The sequence below is a fragment of the Vicugna pacos genome, chromosome 17, assembly GCF_048564905.1.
Source record: "Vicugna pacos chromosome 17, VicPac4, whole genome shotgun sequence".
Taxonomy (NCBI): domain Eukaryota; kingdom Metazoa; phylum Chordata; class Mammalia; order Artiodactyla; family Camelidae; genus Vicugna; species Vicugna pacos.
The window spans coordinates 33,447,067-33,467,881 of record NC_133003.1 but is presented as its reverse complement, the minus strand read 5'-3'; the positions used below and the strand labels follow the sequence as shown (position 1 = coordinate 33,467,881).

General features: G+C 42.3%; 1 protein-coding gene across 1 annotated transcript in view; it reads left to right on the top strand.

Moving 5' to 3' along the window:
- Positions 1–20,815, top strand: part of ADAMTS9 (ADAM metallopeptidase with thrombospondin type 1 motif 9) — a 155,988-nt gene that overhangs the window by 100,445 nt on the left and 34,728 nt on the right. Inside the window, exons 29-30 of the mRNA XM_006196467.4 lie at positions 12,929–13,096; positions 19,893–20,066. Coding sequence (XP_006196529.1) covers positions 12,929–13,096; positions 19,893–20,066 — 342 coding nt within the window. The remainder of the gene's footprint in view (positions 1–12,928; positions 13,097–19,892; positions 20,067–20,815) is intronic.

Sequence of the window (20,815 nt, the reverse complement as noted above, 5' to 3'; positions counted from 1 at the left end):
TCTGGGAAAGAAAGTTTCTGAAGTTCTACCCCTCCACAGCTCTCCTTTTCCACTTTGCAAATCTTTCCTGCTTTAGCAGATGGCAATTGCTGTAAATTTAGCAACCTCAAACCCCCCTGCCACACAGACACACACATATATATATATGATCAGGATGGCAGACACAACTCTGAGATTGGTGGGACAGAGAACATTTTTAGATGATGCATCTCCTGGCCCCAAGAAGGAAAATCAATCTCAATTCTCCTTCTTCAAAAGGGTCGGTAATGATGGCCATAAACTCTAGTAAGTGACACCAGAGCTTTGAGACAGGAGAAGGTAGAGGAAAGGCAAGCAAAATGAACCCAAGACATTGTCATCAGCCTCAGAAGTTTTATGGTAGGACCTAAGTTCTAATGAAATATGGATTTTTTCCCCCAACATTTAAACTTTATTTGATGGAAGACTAGAAATTTTTACAAAAAAGTAGGCATACACACTGGGGCTCTAGAAGAGAACTTGGTTCTCCATAAGACGAGTGGGCACCACCTTCCAGAAGTAAACAGAACCTTAAATTACCAATGGGCTAATTATGTTAAAAGCCCTTTCAAATTAAAAGTGAGGTTTTGCCTTCTACCTGATTATAATCTTGCCAGTGATTCTAGGCTATGAGAAGATAAAGTCACCAATGAAATCTCACTTTCCTGAATGAGTGGGTTTCTCTATATCCCAGTCACCACCTGATGACCAGTTGTCTTATATGTCTTGATGTGGCACATAAAAATGCCCATCTGCAGCTGGCCAGATGAATTTGACCAGAAGTGGAGAAAGAATAACAGAAGGCCTCTAATTTACTGGGGATCTTCTGTGAGCCAAGCTTTGGGCCTGGTGCTTTGTAAGCATTGTTGCTAGTCCTTATATAATCTTTGAAAAATGAGCCCTATTATGTCCATTATGCAAGTGAGAAAACTGAGTCAAGGGAGGCTAAGCAAGTTTCCCACCCATCATAACAATCCATAATTCTTCGATCCAGACCCAACTGACTGCAAAACTTCATGCTTTCCCAATTCCTCTCCTGTAGGGCTTTCAGAACTTCTAGTAATACTGATTTTGGTTTGTGAGACACACAAAAAATGAGCTCTTGCTCTAGTGGAAACCAATTTAGCTCTCCTCTGCTTTTTAAAAGCCATTGAAATTGAGCTTTGGAGTCTGAATTTTTGAATAGGCCCCTTTTAACACTTCAGTTGCTTTTGAACGATTTTCAAAGGAACTCAGAAATTAGCCCCGGTCACCCAGCATTCTCAGACCAGAGCTCTGAAAAGGGCCGGTTTTCTCCTGGACATTTACAGCACGATGTGAATTAGTACATCTGTAAGAAAAATCTGCTGAACTTAGAAAGCTAGACCTTTCTGGACACAGTCTGATCCTATTATTCAGATAATAACCCCCTCACTTAGTAGAGAGGTTTGCTATGGCTCGCTTGTAGAGAATGTATAGGAGGGTGGCAATAATTTAATTCTATCAAATTCAGTCTATAGTTACAAAACCTCAGGCTTGACGTTGGTTTTATAGTCCTGAATACCATATACTTTGAGAGCCTTTTTCGAAATGAAAGGGAACCTAAAAAATTCAGGCTCAAACTTAGACCTATTATTTTGGAACAGATGTGTAAGTTTTAGGTTTTTTTGTTTTGTTTGCTTTTAGATGTTTCCAGCCAGAATGGAGATAGTATCTGGCCTCAATAGAACCCATTCTTGTCCATTACATTTCTTTGTAGTCTATTTTCAGTCTGTATATCTACATTTTTTCACTTGGCAAACGTGTCGATCTCAGGTGACATTTTTGGGGAAAAAAAACAAGTCTGTGACCCTCAAGAGTACACGGTGGTCTCAGGCGCTGTGAGCCGAACCTTCACTGTTAGACTTGACTTTGCAGGACAGCATGGTGTTCTGAGTTTCCAGCTTCTACCATTTGCCATCTGCTATCTTACATCACATGCTCAGATAACCTCCTTCTTAGATGTCCCCTGTGCGGTATTTAGTTCTCTAACTATGAATTAAAAATTAAACCACAAGAGTGTTTAACCAGTTTTGGACTGAATGGACGCAGGAGATAGGCGAGAGCAAGAGCTATTTGTTTGGTCCTTACAATGAACTGAGCATTGTGTCGAATGTTTGCTTAATCCTTAAAATCTCTTGTGAGATAAGTGGCCCTCGGCTCTATTAGATACAATTCATTCATGCATTCATTTGTGTGTTCCAAAAAGGATTCGCGTGTTTTCTGTAAGCCAGGCACTGCTCTGAGCACTGGGGAGATAGCAGTGAACAAAATAGACAAAAATCCTTGAACTCATCAAGCTTACATTCTAGTGGGGAGGGGGAGATAACCTATAAATAAAAAACAAAACAAAAGAGGTTAAATATATATTGTGGGGAAAAAAGTGGTGCCATAGATAAAAATAAATTAGAGAGAAAATAGCGTAGAAGAGGAGATGGGAACTGTAGTTTTAAGGTCAGGCAAGTCTCCAGTAAGGTGACATGTGAGCAGAGATGTGGGAAAATATAAAAGTAAGCCATGTGGATACCCAGGAGAAGAGTATTTCAGGTTAAGACCTGGAGACAGGAGTATGCCAGGCAGATCTTGGCCATAGCAAGGAAGGCCAGTGTGGCCGGAAGAGAGGGGGTGTGAGCGGTGGGATATGAAATTAGAGATGAAATTGATGAGGAGGAACATGGAATTTGATCATGGCGGGGGGAGAGAAAAGGACCGTTGGAGGGATTTTTGCTTATATTTACTGACTGGGAAGCCATTGTGGGGAGGGAGAGTTGAGTAGGAGCATGAATTTGTTTTAAAAGGATGACTCTGGCTTCTGAATTTAGAGGAAGCTACAGGAGGAATAAAGGCCGAAGCAGGGAGACCATTAAGAAGCCAGTGGAGGGAAGATATTGGCTCAGATGAGCATGTTCAGTGGAAGTGGTGAGAAATGATAGGATTAAGATTTATTTTTAAAGTTAGTGCTGAAGAATTTGCTCCGAGTTCAGATACGGGATGACAAGAGAAAGAAAGGGGTTAGGATGACTCCAAATTTTGAGCAGTGGATGAGTGGAAGGATAGACTTTCCAATGATGGAAATGAAGAAATGGTAGGAAGATCAGGACTTCGGTTTTTGGACGTGTTCAGTTTAAGACGCTCACTCACCATCGTTTCATACCTGGATAAGCATCTCGCGTAAGATCTCAAAGGAAGAGCGAGTGCTAGTCAGACCAGGTCTGATTGATTCCAAAACCAGGTTTCTCACTGCCACACTCTTCTGTCTCAACCCTTGGATTTCCATTGAAATAAATCTCAGAGTAGTTCAGGAATAATTTAGATTCACAGAAAACCGTCGAACATAATTTAAGCCACTTCTCATGCCTAATCTTCCATGTTGTGAGCCATTTACATTTAGCTGCTTCTTATTTCTTCTCATCTCGTCCTTTCATAGTGGTACCAGCCTTTTCTTTACAAAAGTTAAGCAGGAGGAGGAGACAAGGAAAGCCACAAAGGTCTTGAACAGTACACATTGATAGTAACTTGGTCTTCTCTGAACTCCCAGTAGAGCATTTTACAGTTGGAGGATGAGGATCTAATTCAATGATGGTTAAGATCGCCTTTTTCCCTCTTGCTGAGATATATTTCTCTGCTTATAGGGTCAGATAGGTATGCATATTTCAGTTCTGGGGTGGCATGAAAATCCACCCAAAAGCAAATTCATTACATGAACTACTTTCCCCGCAAAGTTGTAAATTTTTCAGTGCAAGATAGTTGACATGCTGGCAAGTAAAGATGTTCCTTTCATGCAAAGGTGATGGAGGAAGGACCAGACAGGCAGGCACAGGAAGACTGGAAGAAGCAGTTAAATGGGCTCTGCCCTGGTGTCTTTTAAATGACTAAATGATACTTAGACTAGTTCTTTGGGAGGAGGAGGATGCCCAAGGGACAGACATCGGTTGGGTACGTGACAGTCCAAAGACAGCCCACCTGGATTGCTTTTCCGTGGAAATACTCACAAAGGTGACTTCAGCTTCCCGTGTCTGTGCCTGGCTGGCTGCCTGTGACTGTAGCTTTAGTCACGAGTGGGCCTTCACGAGCACTGTCATCTTTCAGCAGAATGACATCTCCAGGTAGCCTTGATCCCTCCAGTGTGGGCCTTCAGTCACAATCTGTCTTCAAAGCACCAAGAAACTTGGGTCCCTGTTCCCAGCAGCTGTAACTTTTCCATCACTTACTTATTCAGACTCTTCTGTGCTCATCTTTGAAACAGCTGAGAATCAAGGCTGATAGAACCAAAACCTCACCCGCTACCCTCCCTATCTTCCAGGCAGCCTTCATAAACACTTCAGTGGCAAGCGCAGAGTGTGGGTCCTGGCACCATCTTCACCTCTTTCCTCAAAAATGCCAATGTTGTGATTTTGCTGAAGTCAGGTTACAACGCATCACCACGTCTAACCTTGACAGGGAGAAGAAGCCTTACAAAAGTAGGCAGTGTGGGGGGGAATGGGGGGTCAGAGGGCATGTTTGGGGTATCAGGGCCTGAGGACATAACATGTCTCACATGCCCGAGGGCACCACTGGATGTACCCTCCATGCTAGAATTCACTGCCTACAGCTTGTGTACATTTTCTTGGTTTTTGTTTCAGTCTTGGTGGGGAGAGAAACTGTAATATTTGTACTCCTGTTGAACAGAAAGCATCCACCCCAATCTGGCTTGCACGACTTCCGTAGCTAATTTCACATGCTACTATATTTTATGTTACATCGTATTCCTCTCCTCTAATATGAAGTTGTCACATTTTGAGGTGGGGGGAGGGGCAACTGGAGAGCCCCATACCTCATAATCCTTGGAGGTGATGGGAAGTGTGGGGCTCGTGAGCACCCCTCACTGCCTCTTCTTCTTTGCCTGGCCCTGCCACCTCCCCTGCGAGGCATATGCAGGGCCACCTACTTGGATATAGTATTGATAGGAGTCTTCAAGTGTGTTCCAAGAGTTGACATGTGAATCTTAGTTCCTTTTCTCCCGCAGTCTCAGACCTTTGTAGCTTTGCAAAGGCTCAGGGTGTTGGGGGCAACTGGGCTGGAAGGATGGCCCAATGCCCCATCCGGCTGCAATGACCGTGACTCCCACATCCGCTTTCTTCCATGGTGTTCCCTGCCAATCTCAGGCTTTCTCAGCTCCTTTTCATGATAATAAGTGCCATGGTGGTCCTGAACATGAACGGCCATCAGGCAGGCCTGTCAACACTGGCTTTACGCCCTGAAGTCACAGCCCTTGTTTCCTGGCCAAGCTTTCTCTCCTTCCTCCTCGGTCATTTTGGTTCCCTGATGCCCCTGTTCAGAGCCATTCTTGTCTTGTGAGAAGCCCTATAAACATTTCCCTAAGCATGTTCATGTCACCAATAAGGAGATCAGCTTTCTGACAAAGGCCTGTGACCACTCCCACCGCTGAGCCAAACAGAGCATGCAAGTCAGTGAGTCTGTGTTTGGTAATGATTAGCGCTGGTGCTGATTCTCTGCCTCAGGACGTTTAAAGAAATAACATAAAAAAACAAATGAGAAACACCAGGCGTTCTTGCGATAGGAAGCCTGAGCCGGAAATGGCGTAGAAAAGAGATACGGCTTTCAGATGTGGTGTCTTTCTTTTTCTTACATGTCTTTCCGTCTTCTGTGGTTAGAAGAGACCATGTTAATAGGTAAGAGTCTGTAAGAGTGTAACGGGCCCCCACAGAAAAGAAGGAATCATCAATGTTTATATCTGCTCTGGGGATTTCTCTGTGACCTTTAGAAAGGAAAGCTTTTCACCCATTCACACGGGTGAGATTTTGCCAGGCTGAGTTTCTCCTTCACCCAGCAGTGCCTGTATTAGAATGTTAATTTTCGACTCCATTTTTTTTTAAATATTCACCATGTAACCTACGTCTTAGAAGATATTTTAAAAGACTCTGCTGAGTAGAAGCATTAGTAGCAGGGACAGTGAACGTGTGTTGATTTTTACACTCTCAGGCCAAAACCCCAAGAGCTCTCTATGCATTGTCTTGTCTGATTGTAACACAACTCCACTGAGTATAGATGGATGGGGCTACCACCTCCATTTTACAGAGAATGCATCTGAGTTGAGAGAGGGTCAGTAACTTGCCCCAGGTGGCACCGGGGCAAAATGGCAGATAACATTCCAACCCCGGTCCAACCTTGGTCTGTCTGACTCCAAAATATGTGCCTTTAAGGGCTACATCTTAGAGCAGGGTGAAGGCCAGCACCCGTGTGTGAGCTGTGGTATCCTGTGATGATACCCATGCCCAGCCACTCCATGGAGTTTATTCTTAACTGGGCCCTTGGAACAAGCGGTGGTTAAACCCATGCTTGTTCATATTGGAATTGGAAGTCTCTCAGAGCCAGAGGTGCAGAACTCATGCCTGCCTTGGCTAGTCCCAGCCCATCGTGCCAGCTCTGGGTGAGCATGACTGAACCGGCGTGGAAAGAATCAGAACATCTGTTCCCAGGAACCATGCAGAATACCAAATCTGGTCACAGATCCCCAGTGCAATTGGTACCAAACACTGTTCTGTGCTGGGTACACCAACTCCTCTTAGTCCTAAGTCTCCATCTACTCCTTCCCTGTCATGTGACTGTGAGCATGCCGCGTCTCCTTTTCCACAGTGTTGAATTTGTCAAACAAATTTGTCAAACCTCTGAGATGACCTACAGCTCAAACATTTGAGAGTTTAGTTAGTCCTTGGTGAATCGGCAGGCCACAATTTACATGTAACCTTCCATTCATGACCATGCAAAGGGCCGTTCACCAGTGAACGGAGACAGTCGTTCACCAGGTGGCATCAGACCAGCCTCAAAGGGTGAATCAACCCTAGAAAACAGCCAAGAGAAAACCAGGGTGTGGCTTTGGCCATAGGGAAATGTGGCCCTTTATTTATGTGACTGTTTATTTGCTTTTCATAGTGTCTTTCTTTCCAGGATGCTAAAGGTATTGTGGAGAAAATATTAAAGTCAGAAATATATTACATAACCACTCTACTTCTGCTAGACTAAGCAATCAGAGGTCTCCAAAATATTCTTAAGGGACATTTCTTTGAGGTCCTTGTTTTCTGTTATCGCTGTGGGTGAGCAGAGGTGAGCAGCCTGTTTTCTTAACCAGGCCCTCTTTTCATTGTACCTTAAGGAAGAAAGCGGTGGTTTTGGAGACACACATGCTCTATTTGAAAGCTAGCCCTGCTGCTTCCTCACTCTGTGACCCTGGGCCAGTGATGTCACCTCTTTAATCCTCAGTCTCCTTGTCTGTAAAAAGGAATCCTAATAGCACCTGAACTGCGCGGCTGCTGTAGGGATTAACTGAGAGAAGCCAGTGCCCATCTGCCCCCGGTCCCACTCATCATAAGAACCCAATGAAAGTTAGCTAGTGTGATTTCTAATAGTTCTACTCCAAGTGGAAGAGTGCTCTTGGGGTGGCCTTTTTGAGTCTAAACGGCATGTGCCAAATCAGTTCAGCATCAGCTCTGAGTCAGGTCCCAGGTGGTTCTTTCTTGAAAACGTTAGGAAAGCGTGGTGTTTGGTTTATAGTACACTTCCGTGATGACTGTAGCTTTCACGTGTTCACACATTCCCATAAATATTTGCCCACTGCCTACTGTATGGAAAACAGTAAATAAACATATGTGGATTACAGCTACTATTATTTTTCTATGTGACCAGCCCGCATGGTTTACCAAGTCTTATATTAAGCAGTTTTAAAACTTTGATCCCTCAGTCTGTATCTTTACACTCACTTTTTTTTTTCTGGTGGAACAGAGGATACAGGCTGGGGTCCCTTTGCCTTTCCTGATAGTGTGACAGTCCTGCAGTCCTCACGTCATCCGTCACTGTAATTGGCAAAGGCAGCTCTGAACCGTGGGCACACGCATTGCCTCCTGTCTGATAACGTAGCTTTCCATGTAAGGTTTGACTTTGTGTTTGGTTAAACAAAGTCAAAACAAGAGTAGAATTGAGAGGAGCTTGTTGTTATGAAAAGACACACTTCATTTTTTAAATGACGTGATTTAGGTGTTATTTTCATATTTTATAAAACCACAAGGGAAAAGCCTCAAAGAATAATCAGTACAGTCTCCTGTCTCACAACTGAACTCTGCCCGCCTGTCTCAGAGTGGTAGTTTGTTACCTGATTGTCAAAAATCCTTCCATCAAGAGGGTCTTGACTTTGCTTGCTAATGACTTCTAGTACATGACCTTTCTCTTGGCCTTTTCAGTTCTGTCTTATTTCTAACCTGCTGTCAGCCAGTCCTCTGCTTAGAAGTATGGACTTGTTGGTTGCTCAGCATCCTCCATAACACATTTCACAGAAACAAAGTCTTGTGTATCCAGATCACTTGGAGATAGAAATCGTGCAGACATACAGAACTGTGCCCAGACAGTCTGCTAGGGCTGACCTCCTGGACCACCCATTAACCCTTATGTGTCAAGCACCTGCTACAACTCAGGCTGTACTGGTCCACACCCCACCCGCTCCAGTATTTCCTCTGAGCCCCAGCATTTTCCAGCCTCACCAAGACATTTCCTTCTGGCCAGATTCTATGTACATCCCCGACCTCCACCCTCCCCTTCCTATTCCTTGGTTCCTCATGGTGTCCTTACCACTTCTGTGTGGGCCTCCATCTCCATTTGGACGTCCAGGTTCTCAGCAGCCTTGGTAGCGCTGGGAGTCTCATTCTTTCCAGGTCATCGGCCCTTCTCATCCAGGCAGACACACTGGGGTTGTTTGCTGGCTTCTCGGTGACTAAGAGACCATGCACATCAATGTAAGTGAAAGGATCGATGCAGGGCATCCCTAATGCCAGGGACGGCACATCGGGAACTGTGGGACGCATATCCACGCCATAGCCAGAGCTACCACGAGAGAGAGAGCCAGCCCTCGGTGGAGGTTCTGAGCACGCTGCCCAGGCCTTGAATTTCGTCTCCACCGGATGTGTTGAAATGCATGGCTTCCAGACTCTTCGACTTTAGTCTAAAAAGTTAAGACAACATCTGAACAGAGCTCCACATTAAATACTCTCTTTGAACGACCTTGCGGAAACAAAAGCCCGAAAGCCCTGGCATTTGAGGTCCTGACCTTGGTGCTTCTATATAACAAGCAGAGATTACACTGTTTGAGAGTGTTGCTCAAATTTGGAGGAAAAATCATTCTTTAAAACAAGTTGGGGTGTTTCCCCACAGGAGAAAAGTTACAGTCCTACTGGCAAAGTAGGAGGCTATTTTGGTTGCAAATATAAGAAATTAAATATTCTCCAGAGCAAGAACCCTCAGATGTGTAACCAGTAACTAATACATACGAGGTGACACACTGAATTTCACTATTCCATCTCAGTGACATGCATTGATGCAAAACTCAGCGCCTGAGAAAGGACTGGAAATGATCAGATGGAAATTTCCCTCAGAATGTAAGGGCCAAACCTGTGTTTATTTGATTATTAAAATGGTAACTTCTTTATGGAATCATAATAGACCCATTAATAAACCTGTTAGGTAGGAAGTTTTCCACAAGCAGCTGCTTTTCTTCACTGGTAAGTTAGAAAGCATGAAATGAAAAGGGTTAGTTATCAGATTAGATACCTTGAGAATTTCCTTATCACTTTTCGATCTTAATTTTAGGCAAATATTATGTGTAGCAAGTCATGCTGAAGTGTCAGTCTTTCTTTTCCAAATCAGTTCCATTCAAGTCCTCAAATAAGAAACACATATATAGGAATGAATAGGTAGGATGCAGCTGATCCAGATACTAAAAAGATTCTTTAGGCATCCTATTTCAAATCGACTTCATCCATCTTCATTTCATGGGTGATGGATGTTGGTTGCACCAGGGGTGCCCCTCAGATGAATTATTATCAGTGATGTTGTTGATGATTTAATTGTCTTCACTGTGCTATTGTTGGTCCCACACTCTAGCCGCTTGTGACGAAGTCATGTGCGAAGAGATGTATATAAAGCGTTGTGGTTATGCCTTTTTGTAAACACCATTTGTGTCTGATAATACTACCTCTCTCTATGGTTGTTGGGATGATTAAATGAGATAATGTATGTAAAGTCTTAGAGCTGTGCCTGACACATAATAAATGGGAGAAAGGTGTGCCTTTTCTAATTCTGCCTCTGTCGATTGCTCTCTGCTTTCGGGCTGTCTCTTCCAAGGACCACTAAATGGGATCTGTTTCATGTGTTTATTCAACAGACTTTTATTGAGCACCTACTAAGTTCCAAGAATTATACAAAGTGTGAGAAATATAGTGATGAACAAAGCTGCCATCCTCCCTGTGCTCATGGGATGTGCAGACTAATGGACAGATGACTATGTTAGCATTTCCATCAGCTCTCTTTTCCCCTCCATGTGGAGGGACGGCTTGTCTGGACTATTTATATATTGAAGCGATGATCCCTCAGGGTAGACTTGCTTTATGTTGATCTGTGTTCATCTGATTACTCTAAGGCAACTGTTTCTTCACCACAATCGAGCACGTGTTACCACCCATGAACCCATATCCTTTCAATTCAGCTTCTTTCTTACAAATAAATATATCCCTGACTCTCAATGCTGCTTTTCCCATCTCTTTTCATGTCATCACTGTCCATTTAGCTGCCCATACAGAAACCTGGGAGTCCTTCCTGACTCTGCCTCTCCTCTCCACCCCACAACTGATCCATCAGGAACTATCGTTCCTTTTTCAGAAAAAGATGTCTTCAGTGCATCAGCTTCCTTCATCCCTCCACTTTGCACCCTAATCTGAGCCACCATCACCTCTCACTTGGACAACGGCAGTAGCTTCCTGGTTAGTGTTCTGGTTTCCACCCATTGTCTACTCAGTAGTCATGGTAGAATTTTTGAAACAAAATTGTGACCCTGTCTTACCCTGACTTCAAGCTCTTCAATGACTTTCCATCTCATAGAGAATAAAATGTATTATTATGACCCAAGAGCTCTGCATGGTCTGGCTCCAGAGAATGCCTCAGGGAGCCCTCTTACAAACCCTCCAGCCCCTCCGACTCCTTCAGAGCACGCATCTGAATGAACAAGTATGTATTTACTTTTGTCATCACTTAATTAATGCTGATCTCCCTCACTGGTCGTTAAGCAACATGAGGGCAGGGGTTACGGTAATTTGTTTGTTGTTACATTCCCAGCCCTTTACATAATTCTTGGAACTTAGTAGGTGCACCGTACATGCTTGCTGTATAAACAAATGAACTCACACCAAATGCTGTGCCTGTATTTTGGGGGGTGTGGAAGTAACTTTAATATATTAAGTATTCCTATTATTAATAACTAACAGTAGAATTATCTGTGTTAGTCATTAGACCATGGGTTTGTAGGGGTACTTCTTGGAGATTCATTCTAAAAGGCTTCTAGAATTAGAGCCCAAAATCTTTATTACCTCAAAAACACTGTAGGTTGAAAGATGGAAATTTTTGTTTCGGTATAGGAAAAAATTTCAAATTTGGCTCCTTCCTTTCACATTGTATTCTCTCTTAAGGGTTTCAGAACACTACTCCACATCATAACATTCACAAGGTGAGATTTCAAATGAAAACAACAGTGTTTCCATCTCTAAAATCAAAAAGTTATAGCCAAATATATTGACCTACATATTTTAAATTTTCTCTAGCACCTACCCTTGAAATGTGTATAATGGTTTGTCTTTACTAGAAGAACATGTCTGGCACATTTGTGAATGGTATAACTTTGAGCGTGCTTGGTAACAGTTCGTGGTTGAATTTATATTAGGCTGTATGTTTTACGCGATACTATTCATTAGGCATAAAAAGGCACTTTGGCCATTGAAGTTAACAAAAATCACCAAGTCGGCAGGGGAAATTAGAAATCTTGAGTAGAAGGAAATGACACTTGAAAACTATTTTCGTTGCGTTTTCACATTTTACTCTTCATTCTTAAACTCCTTTCCCTCTGAAATGCAAGAACGTTACACTGGGAAATAATGTGGCTTGAAAACCGGAGCCAGCCAGCTTCTGATCCAAGGGTAATGACTTCTGTAATCGCTAATGAGGCAATGGACGTTGAATATCTCAGCGTACTCATTGGGGCTAGCCTCTTGCCTGTTCCGCAAGAAGCTGTCATATCACATTTTTGTCCCGACTCCATGGGCACTTTGATTCCTAAACCTTTCTGAGAAACCTACTCTGAAATCAAAGTCAAGTTTCTTAGATGTGGTCAGACAAGGTCACATTTAAAACAGTTCAGTGAACCTGCAGATCAAAGTTGAAAGGTAATGCCTCCCTCCCCAGATTGGCACAGACTCACCTGCTGGCTTACCTTTCAGTTTCTGATGTGCCTTTTTCACCTTCTTTCCTGTGGACTGGGAAAATGAGAGCTTATCCTCTGAAAAATGGTATAAGAGTTTCCTTAAATCATTTCGCTAGGAAATGGAATGCAGCTGTATTTTGGAAACGCACCTTCCTCCAAAAGAGTGAAATCGCGAGGCATTTTATTGAAGGCATATCTTGATCAGAGATTGCGTGAAGTGAGATGTCCAGAAGGAATCGTTACTAATTCATAGTAGGACTTCTTTCAGTCAGAATTTCATGGTAATTTCAGGTTCATGGGCTTCATTTTTTTGGCCTGAATTATCAGAGTTTCCCCTCCCTCTTGAGTGACCCAAAATACTGGACAGGATTCCTGCTGTAATGCTGTTGACATTTTTTTCTCCAGTGCTACCTTCCTTCCATATTGAGCCTTGAGACGTTATCCAAAACGGTGCTGCCAAAGGGGGGAATGATGACTCTTGTTAGGAGTGATCTTAACCTCGCGCAACACAGGGGTTTTTGGTGGTTTTTTTTTTTTAATCAAATTCCTTGTGATTTTTTAAAAAAACAACAACAACCTTGCCATTGCTTTATATTTCAGTGTTCTGTCTCTTGTGGTCGAGGGCATAAACAACGAAATGTTTACTGCATGGCAAAAGATGGAAGCCATTTAGAAAGTGATTACTGTAAACACCTTGCTAAGCCAAATGGGCACAGAAAGTGCCGAGGAGGAAGATGCCCCAAGTGGAAGGCTGGCGCCTGGAGTCAGGTGAGCAACGCTTCTCCTCTAATGACTGCTTCCTTACCTGGGCCACCCGTGTGTTGGCTTGTTTCCCTGCACAGTTTTGGTTTTTCAGAGGGGAGCTCGGGGACAGGGAGGGAGAAAATCTTCATGGCAGGATACTCATTAGCCATGGGACCGTGGGCAAGTGGCCTCAGCCCTGGGCGCTTTGGATAATACCTCCCAGAGGATGGCTGTGAGGATTAATTCTAAGTGGTGGTAGAAATGGAGGTGTCAGCTGTCTAGGATAGAGTAGCCCCCCAACTCTTTGCTGATGGCATTTTTATAATCACTGGCCACTTAGAAAACCACTCATTCAGATGCCAGTAAGGTTGACTATGGTCATCTGGCAGGAATTGGGTCTGAATTGACCTTTGAGGTTCTTAAAGGGCTGTCAGTATAAAGTATTAGAGAGTAAGAGTATTTCCCTGCCCATCAGCTTCTATACAACAGAGGTGAGGGACAGAGGGGGCATTCTCTGTCATTTCCCAGCTATACGACCTTGGGTGATGACTTCGTATAGCTCTATGAGGACTTAATGCGGTAATGAATGCCGCGTACTTAGCTCAGTGGTCTTAAATCTAATAAGCTCTCAAGAGTAATATTTTGTTTGGATGTGTGCGATGTGCGTATATCCAATGAGAAAGGGGAGGTGGGTAAGTACCCAAGAATCTGTTTACAGTTAGACTCTACTAATTCTAAACATTTGGTAGCCTAGTTAGGAACTGGATGTGAGAGTTTCCCTGTTGAATTTAAGAGGGCATTTTAGAAGCTTCTCTTTACCAAAAACAATTGATGGGTGGACCAAATTAGCTTCAAGTCCATTCCTTCAAGTAGACCTTGTCACTCCACACGCATACATTTCCTCAGCTAGGCTGAAGGTACTTAACTTAAAAGTAATAAGGCCCAGTTTCTTTTCATAGATTCTGCATTTCATGCTGCTCTTTCTCCTCATTTATTTGATTCAGTGAGGTTTTACTGAATCTGTGGTCCTCCTATGCAGTGGAGAGGTAGGCAGACAATCCTGAGAATCAATGGAAAACTAGGTTCAAGGTTGGAAGCCTCTGGAATGGATTCTTTCAGGGCCTGGATCTTGATTCCTAAGACCCCAGAGAAGCTTTGCACAGCTGTGTTAACCCGGGGAGGAGCTGAGAATCCTCCATTTCAACATGACTAATGGAAAATTCCGCTAGAAAAGTGAATTTTTCTTAAATGCCCTGAGCTGTCACCATTGTCCCCCACACCTCCCAACCATGTTCCCCTTCACAGAGATAGAAAACGTGACCTGCTTCATTCCCCAGCAAAGTAGCCTCAGCCCTCTCAAGGCCTTTATCATAATGATCATGTTTTGGTTTTGGTTTTGGTTTTGGTTTTGGTTTAATTTACCCATCAAATTATCTGTGCCCAGCCAGAGCTAGTTCCTCCTCTGGCTTCCTTCAGGGATCAGATTTAGGCAGCATTTCATCCTGGTCATCCTTAGTGGTTTGTCTAAGTGACTATTGTCATCTCTAACTTCCAGCCCTTTTATTTTTGGAGCTATTCAATTCATGTAAAAGCCTGCAGCTAACATTATTTAAGATACCACACTAATTATCTTGTCCTCTTGTATACCTCCATGCTCTGTTAGTTTTCGTTATGTTCCCCAACGTCTACTTACTATTTGCATCTTGTCCTGAATATTAAGTTTAGAGCGCTTAAATGATGCTCATTTTAAAGGCCAATTCATTCAAAAAAAGGATGAGTTAAAAAAAAAACTTTCTCCCTTTATTGGTAAACACAGAGTGAGTTTGACTCTAGTATCCTGTGATCTTGATGGGAAGTCTCTAATTGCTCACAAAGCTGGGATGATTAGGTTTGAGCCCTTGGGGTTTTTTCAAACATAAGGTAATAGGATTATCCGAATGCCTCCCCAGAAAAGACTGCACCTGTTCAAAATGATTGCTTAGAAAAGTCTAGTTACCTTTGAGGGAAATGCAAGTAAACACAGTTATGTAATGGTCTGTGGCCAACTTTTTAATGTTCTGATTTGATTTGTAGAAATGAATTATAAAAGCAGGCAAGACAAGGTGCTGCATGGGTAAAATCCAATTTGTGCAAATTAGAAGCATACCTGAAAATAATCAGACCCAGTGGTTGATGGAGAAAGACAGTCTGCATGATTAAAGATTATTGGTTTACTAATGATCCGGTGGTAAACAGAATTATTCCCTAAGGTGGGGATACAAAGCAAGAGTAATGATTATCCATTTGCAACAATACTTAGAAGATTTCACACCTACCTGGTCCTTCTGTTTTCTGCTGGTAGCTATATTCTAAGTTATCTCATCTTCAAGGTAGGAAGAATAATGATCGCAATTCTTCATCATGTCAAAATGTCTGATGATAGTAAGACACATAGAATTTTGGGAGAAGAAACTAGTAAAGCCATGCTATTCTTCTTAGTCTCTCCCTCAAAATGGGTGTTTTGAGGTTTAGAGTGGAATGTTTCATTTCTACATCCTTTGAAAATCTTGAGTTTGTCAAGAAAATTTTCATCCTCACAAAAGTTTGAAAACATTTTTTCCCAAAAGTCTGCATTCAATTTGTTTATTTTTATTGAGAGCTGAGGGATGAAATTTTAAGACAAAATCAGCATCAGATTCTTATTCAGCTTGATGAATGTGGGGGCTCTGTAGTCCTGTGATGCAAAAGCATTTCAGAGTAAAAAAAAAATGGAGATTAGAAATAAACAGAATAAATGATCAGATTAGAATGAAAGTAACACATCATCATCATTCATCACTCATGAATTCATTCAATCCAGAAATGCCTGTTTATTTTATCCTTTAACGTCTCTGTCATCAGGATGGCCCTCACAACCAATGGAATGCCCTGATTTAATTAATCACTCTTGTTTTCTTTCTGAGTGATACAGAAAGTAACACTGTGTCTTGGACTCACTGGCGTCTTAAATTCGGGGAAATAACTTAATTTTTTTCCCCACTGATTTTTTTTTTAATTTTCGTTTTTTAAAATTGAAGTACCATTGATTTGTAATGTTTCAATGCTTCAGCAAAGTGATTCATTTATACATATACATAAATCTATTCTTTTTCCAGATTCTTTTCCATTATAGTTTATTATAAGATATAGAACATAATTCCTTGTGCTATGCAGTAGGCCCTTGTTGGTTATCTATTTCATATATGTTCATCCCATACTCCTAATTAATCCCTAGTTAATTAAAAGCCCTTCAGTGCTCATGCCAGAATGGAGACTTAGCAAATTGCATTATGAACCTACCAGCCATTTTTGGTTAGGACTTTTCTTGTAATCACAATGAGAGCGGCTTGCATGTGGTGTCTGGTTCTGAAGTATTCTGCAAGTGTTTAATGGAGAAACGTGGCAAATGTGGAGCATGTGTCCTCTGAGACATCAAGGAAACCACGTGCACACAGTCAGCAATGAGAACTGGAGTACGCTGGTGATTCGTGCTCTCCGCTATTTTGTTTGTGTTTGAACTGCAAGCACTGATGTTGAATTGTTTGAATGCAGGCTTTGCACCCACACTCTTGCTGACGTAGTACAAAAGGCTGCATCCTATTAGCACCATATTTTAAAACTGGAAGCCAAATTCTAATCCACAGCTTTGATACATTGCCTAGCTTTGATTTATTGTCTAGGATAGAATCTACTGTTTTTTGGGGGGGGGGATTGTTTTTGCTTGCGTTAGGGTAATGATCTCGGTTCTTTGTTTTACTTATTGGTGGAGTACTTAAAAGGTTGATTAAGACTATGAAAGATATTTCATGTAGACTTAGCATAGAACCAGGCTCTCAACTGGGAGTGATTCTGTACCTTTTGGGACATTTGGCAATGTCTGGAGATTGGCAGTGGAGTGGAAATGCAACTGTCATCTGGTGGGTAGAGTTCAGGGATGCTGCTAAACTTCCTACAATGCACAGGACAGCTGCCAACAAAAAAGAATTGCTAGGTTGAGAAACCCTAGAGTAGAGCCCGGCATAGTAAGTGCTTACTTAGTAAGCTTCCTATTACTGTTACCTGTTATTTATTAAAGTTGGTTCATATCATTATTTTTCAAGCTAATCTCTCCTTTAAATAATGTCATGGCCATAATTTCATCAGTAATACTGAAGAAAGTATGTAAAATTCTTTCCAGGTTTTCACGTGTCTATTACAATTCCCCAAACATCAGAAGTTCCTTAGAGTTTCTTTTTATCTATGGAAGTAAGCATCAAGTTTCCCCCTTTAAATCGGTGAGTTCTGCACACTAGCATTGCACAGTAGGGGGTACAGAAAGATGAAACACAGCTTCCTGCTCAGTAGTTTGGAACTAAAAACATCTACTTTCAAACTTGCACAAACAGACTGCCGTGCAGGAATGATAGCGGTGGTTGAGGGGAGACATTAATAGAGACTGCTCGACCTTTTTCTTCTGCAGACTAAGTAAAAGTTGGACTAAATAGAACAAGAAGAATTAAGCACGCACATGTGCACACACCACCACCATCGCCACCTCCAGGGTCATGCAGAGGTCTTTCTGATGCTGTTTTATTCATGGGGTTTCTGCACAAATCTCTCAGAATGCACCACACAAGCCTGGCTGGCTTTGTATGCAAAATGTTGCCTCCCCCAGGACAGCTTAGGAAGAAAAAACGAACACAGAGAACTAACTCTAATGGGGCGCACTTCATTTTAACAAAGATTACTGTGGATGCAGTATTCACAGAGGCAGGGTTCATACCTTGCTGTGCATAGGAGTCATGTTGAAACCTTTGAATGTGTTAACTCAAAGCTGGCTTTGACATTATGAAAATCAGAAGCCACAGCGACATGGTGTATAATTGAAACTTCCTCTGCCTTAATTTGCATTTTGAAAAATTATCAAACATTGTGGAAGTGATTTTTAAGATTGGATCCTCATGGCTCTTAATACCTTACCCATAAGTAATAATTTACTCAGTAACAAACAATAGCATCAAAAAGAAATTTCGTTTACTTAGAGCCTGAATAGTGTACACTCTAAAATTCTTTACCGTTTTTTCCTTTTTCTTTAGCTTGCTAAAGCATTATGAGATTGTGAACCTATATCAGCCCTATGCCAAACCCAAATTTGTTTACTTAGTCATTCTTATTTTTTCTTTGTTATTTCCATTTGGATGCATTGTTCCAGAAGTGTACTGTTTTCTTTTTAAGATCCCAGATTCAAATAGCCAAAGGGTGTTTTCGGTTGTTCGTTGCCAATGACGATGATGATAAGTTCTGTCATTCATGTGCTAAGTCTCCCATATTGCAGTTCATTCATTTCCAGTGTAATCAGTGGGAAATACACATGTAATTCCCATAGGTATTAAATGGCCATCCTCTGTAGATGAGGCAATCACTTGTGCTTAGGCACCCTCTCGTTCCACCCTGGACATAATGACTTTAAAAGTCTGGTTTCTTGTGGGTCACAAACTCATTCAATCCAATTAATACAATTAAACCCAAACAATAGTAGCTATGTTGCTCCAAAATATTTCCTTCTCTTCAGCTAGCTTTGATGTGAACATTTAAGCTCTCTGCCTGGCGTAGACTCATCTGAAATGATATGATTTCCCGAGCTGCCCTCTAAACACTGTCACCTATTTTTTTTTTAAATCTGAAATGGAAATAAAATTAATATGCAGGGAAATTCATTAGGGTCTGCTTTCTAATAGCAAATTCCCATTAGCCTTTGAATAAGATGAATCCCGCTACAGGTTAATTGGACAAGACTCTTTGTCTAATTTGAAAGCGTGATTCTATTCTTTAAGAAGGCTTCCTCTCAGGAATATGGCTTTAATACATGTTAAGCTTGTTTTCTCAATCAGACAAATGAATGGAGGCTGAGCTATCACAAAAACTTGGTAATAATTTTCAATACCTAAGTGAAATAACAGGCTGTTCTGTCCAATCCAATGTTGCTTTAGTTTCTGACTGTCAAAAGCTTAATAAAATAATTCTTGTCCTGCTCAGAAGTGAGATTATGAAACCCAGCAATGAGGGAAACCATTAAAAAATTAATTCAGGGGAAAGTTAATTGCAGATTAATATGATGTTTTGCAGCTTGGTCAACAAAATGTTTCAGCCTGATTAACAGTATTTTTCAAAGGCTGAAAACACAACCCCCAAGGAAATGGTTTTTCTTTGTCAGCTTTTATTTTTCATATATGCATTCGAGGTTGTCAATAAAGACACAACTACTTTAACGAATTCCATCGTTTTAAACAAAATTCTCCCATCTCCAGGAATGGGAGCAAGAGAAAGAAGAGACTGGAGAGAGTAATTCTACTTACAAGGCCCTAAAAGCTCCAGTAATTTACTCTCCTTGAGTTATACTTTTAATCTGCCAAGAAATTCTCTTGTACAAGACCTCTGTCCAATTTTCAAGAACCTCCAATCTTCCAGGATAGAAATCATTTGGGATTTTCATTTCACATGACAGCACTATTTCTAGCTTATACTGAATGTTTCATAATGACCTCTTAGCCTTTTCAGTCGTCCAGCAGTTTTGTTAACTTCAGAGATTCCCTAAAACTTGAGGCTCTTCCTCGCTCACCGGCATTGATAGGCAGTGAGTTTGCAGATTTAAGACATTATCCTGGGGCCCCTTCACTGGAGACTGGGAAGCTTTGTGATAGCTGTGAAAGTCGTTGGATTAGGAATGCATCCCCCATCCTCTCTGTGACCCTCTCCACCCCAGTGATCACCCCCTCCCCCAAAACGACCCAGAGCTCCCACTTACGCACTCTCGTCTTCTCAGTGCTCGGTGTCCTGCGGCCAAGGTGTGCGGCGGAGAAATGTGGGCTGTCAGATGGGAACGCACAAAATAGCCAGAGAGACTGAGTGCGACCCGTACAGCAGACCCGAGTCGGAACGCGCCTGCCAAGCCCCGCCGTGTCCGCTCTACGCCTGGAGGACCGAGGAGTGGCAAGAAGTAAGTAGAGCCAGGAAGTGGGCACCTGCCAGGGCTTCCGCTCAGCCCCCTTGCTATCATCACATCCGTTCCCCTGAGAAGCCCTCCAGCACGGTGACAAGGCTGGCTCTGTCCCAAAAGGTCTGCTGTCAGACGGCCAGCAGTTCGCTCTGACCCGGGTGGGAGAGCTCCTCCTTTTTCTGCCATCCCTGTGCCTGTGTTCTTGAACGTTCCGAATCTGGCTGCCTCCAGAAAAAGTTTAACAGGCCTTGGGCCAAAGGCCTAAAGATAACTTTCACAGGAGGAGGGGAGATGGGAGAAATATTTTAAATATGTGGGTTCAGATTTGGTCATTCTGTATGAATTCAGACAGCCGCTAGGCAGACTCTAGGTAGGAACTACTCTGGATTTCTGCCTCCTTCCGCAACTTTGTCTGTCAGCTACAAGACAGGCATTCATTGAAATCCTGATTAATTAGTGAAGGATTTCCAACATTAAAAAAAAAAAAAACCAAGGGCATCTGAAAAACTGCTCTGTTGATGCGGAAATGGACAGACTTGTTTTTCTCCTGCTCCAAGTTAATGTCTAGTTAAAGAAAACAGTAAGCGTCCTTGGGGAACCGTCTGGCTGGCAAGGGTAGGACATTAGTAGTAAAGAAGATTCAGTTGTAGAAAGGGGGGAAGGGATGTTGAAAAGCAAGACCATATCTGCTGACATTGGAATGAAACAGAAATTACAAGCCGTCAAAGGTTCGGAGCTGTGAATAGTAA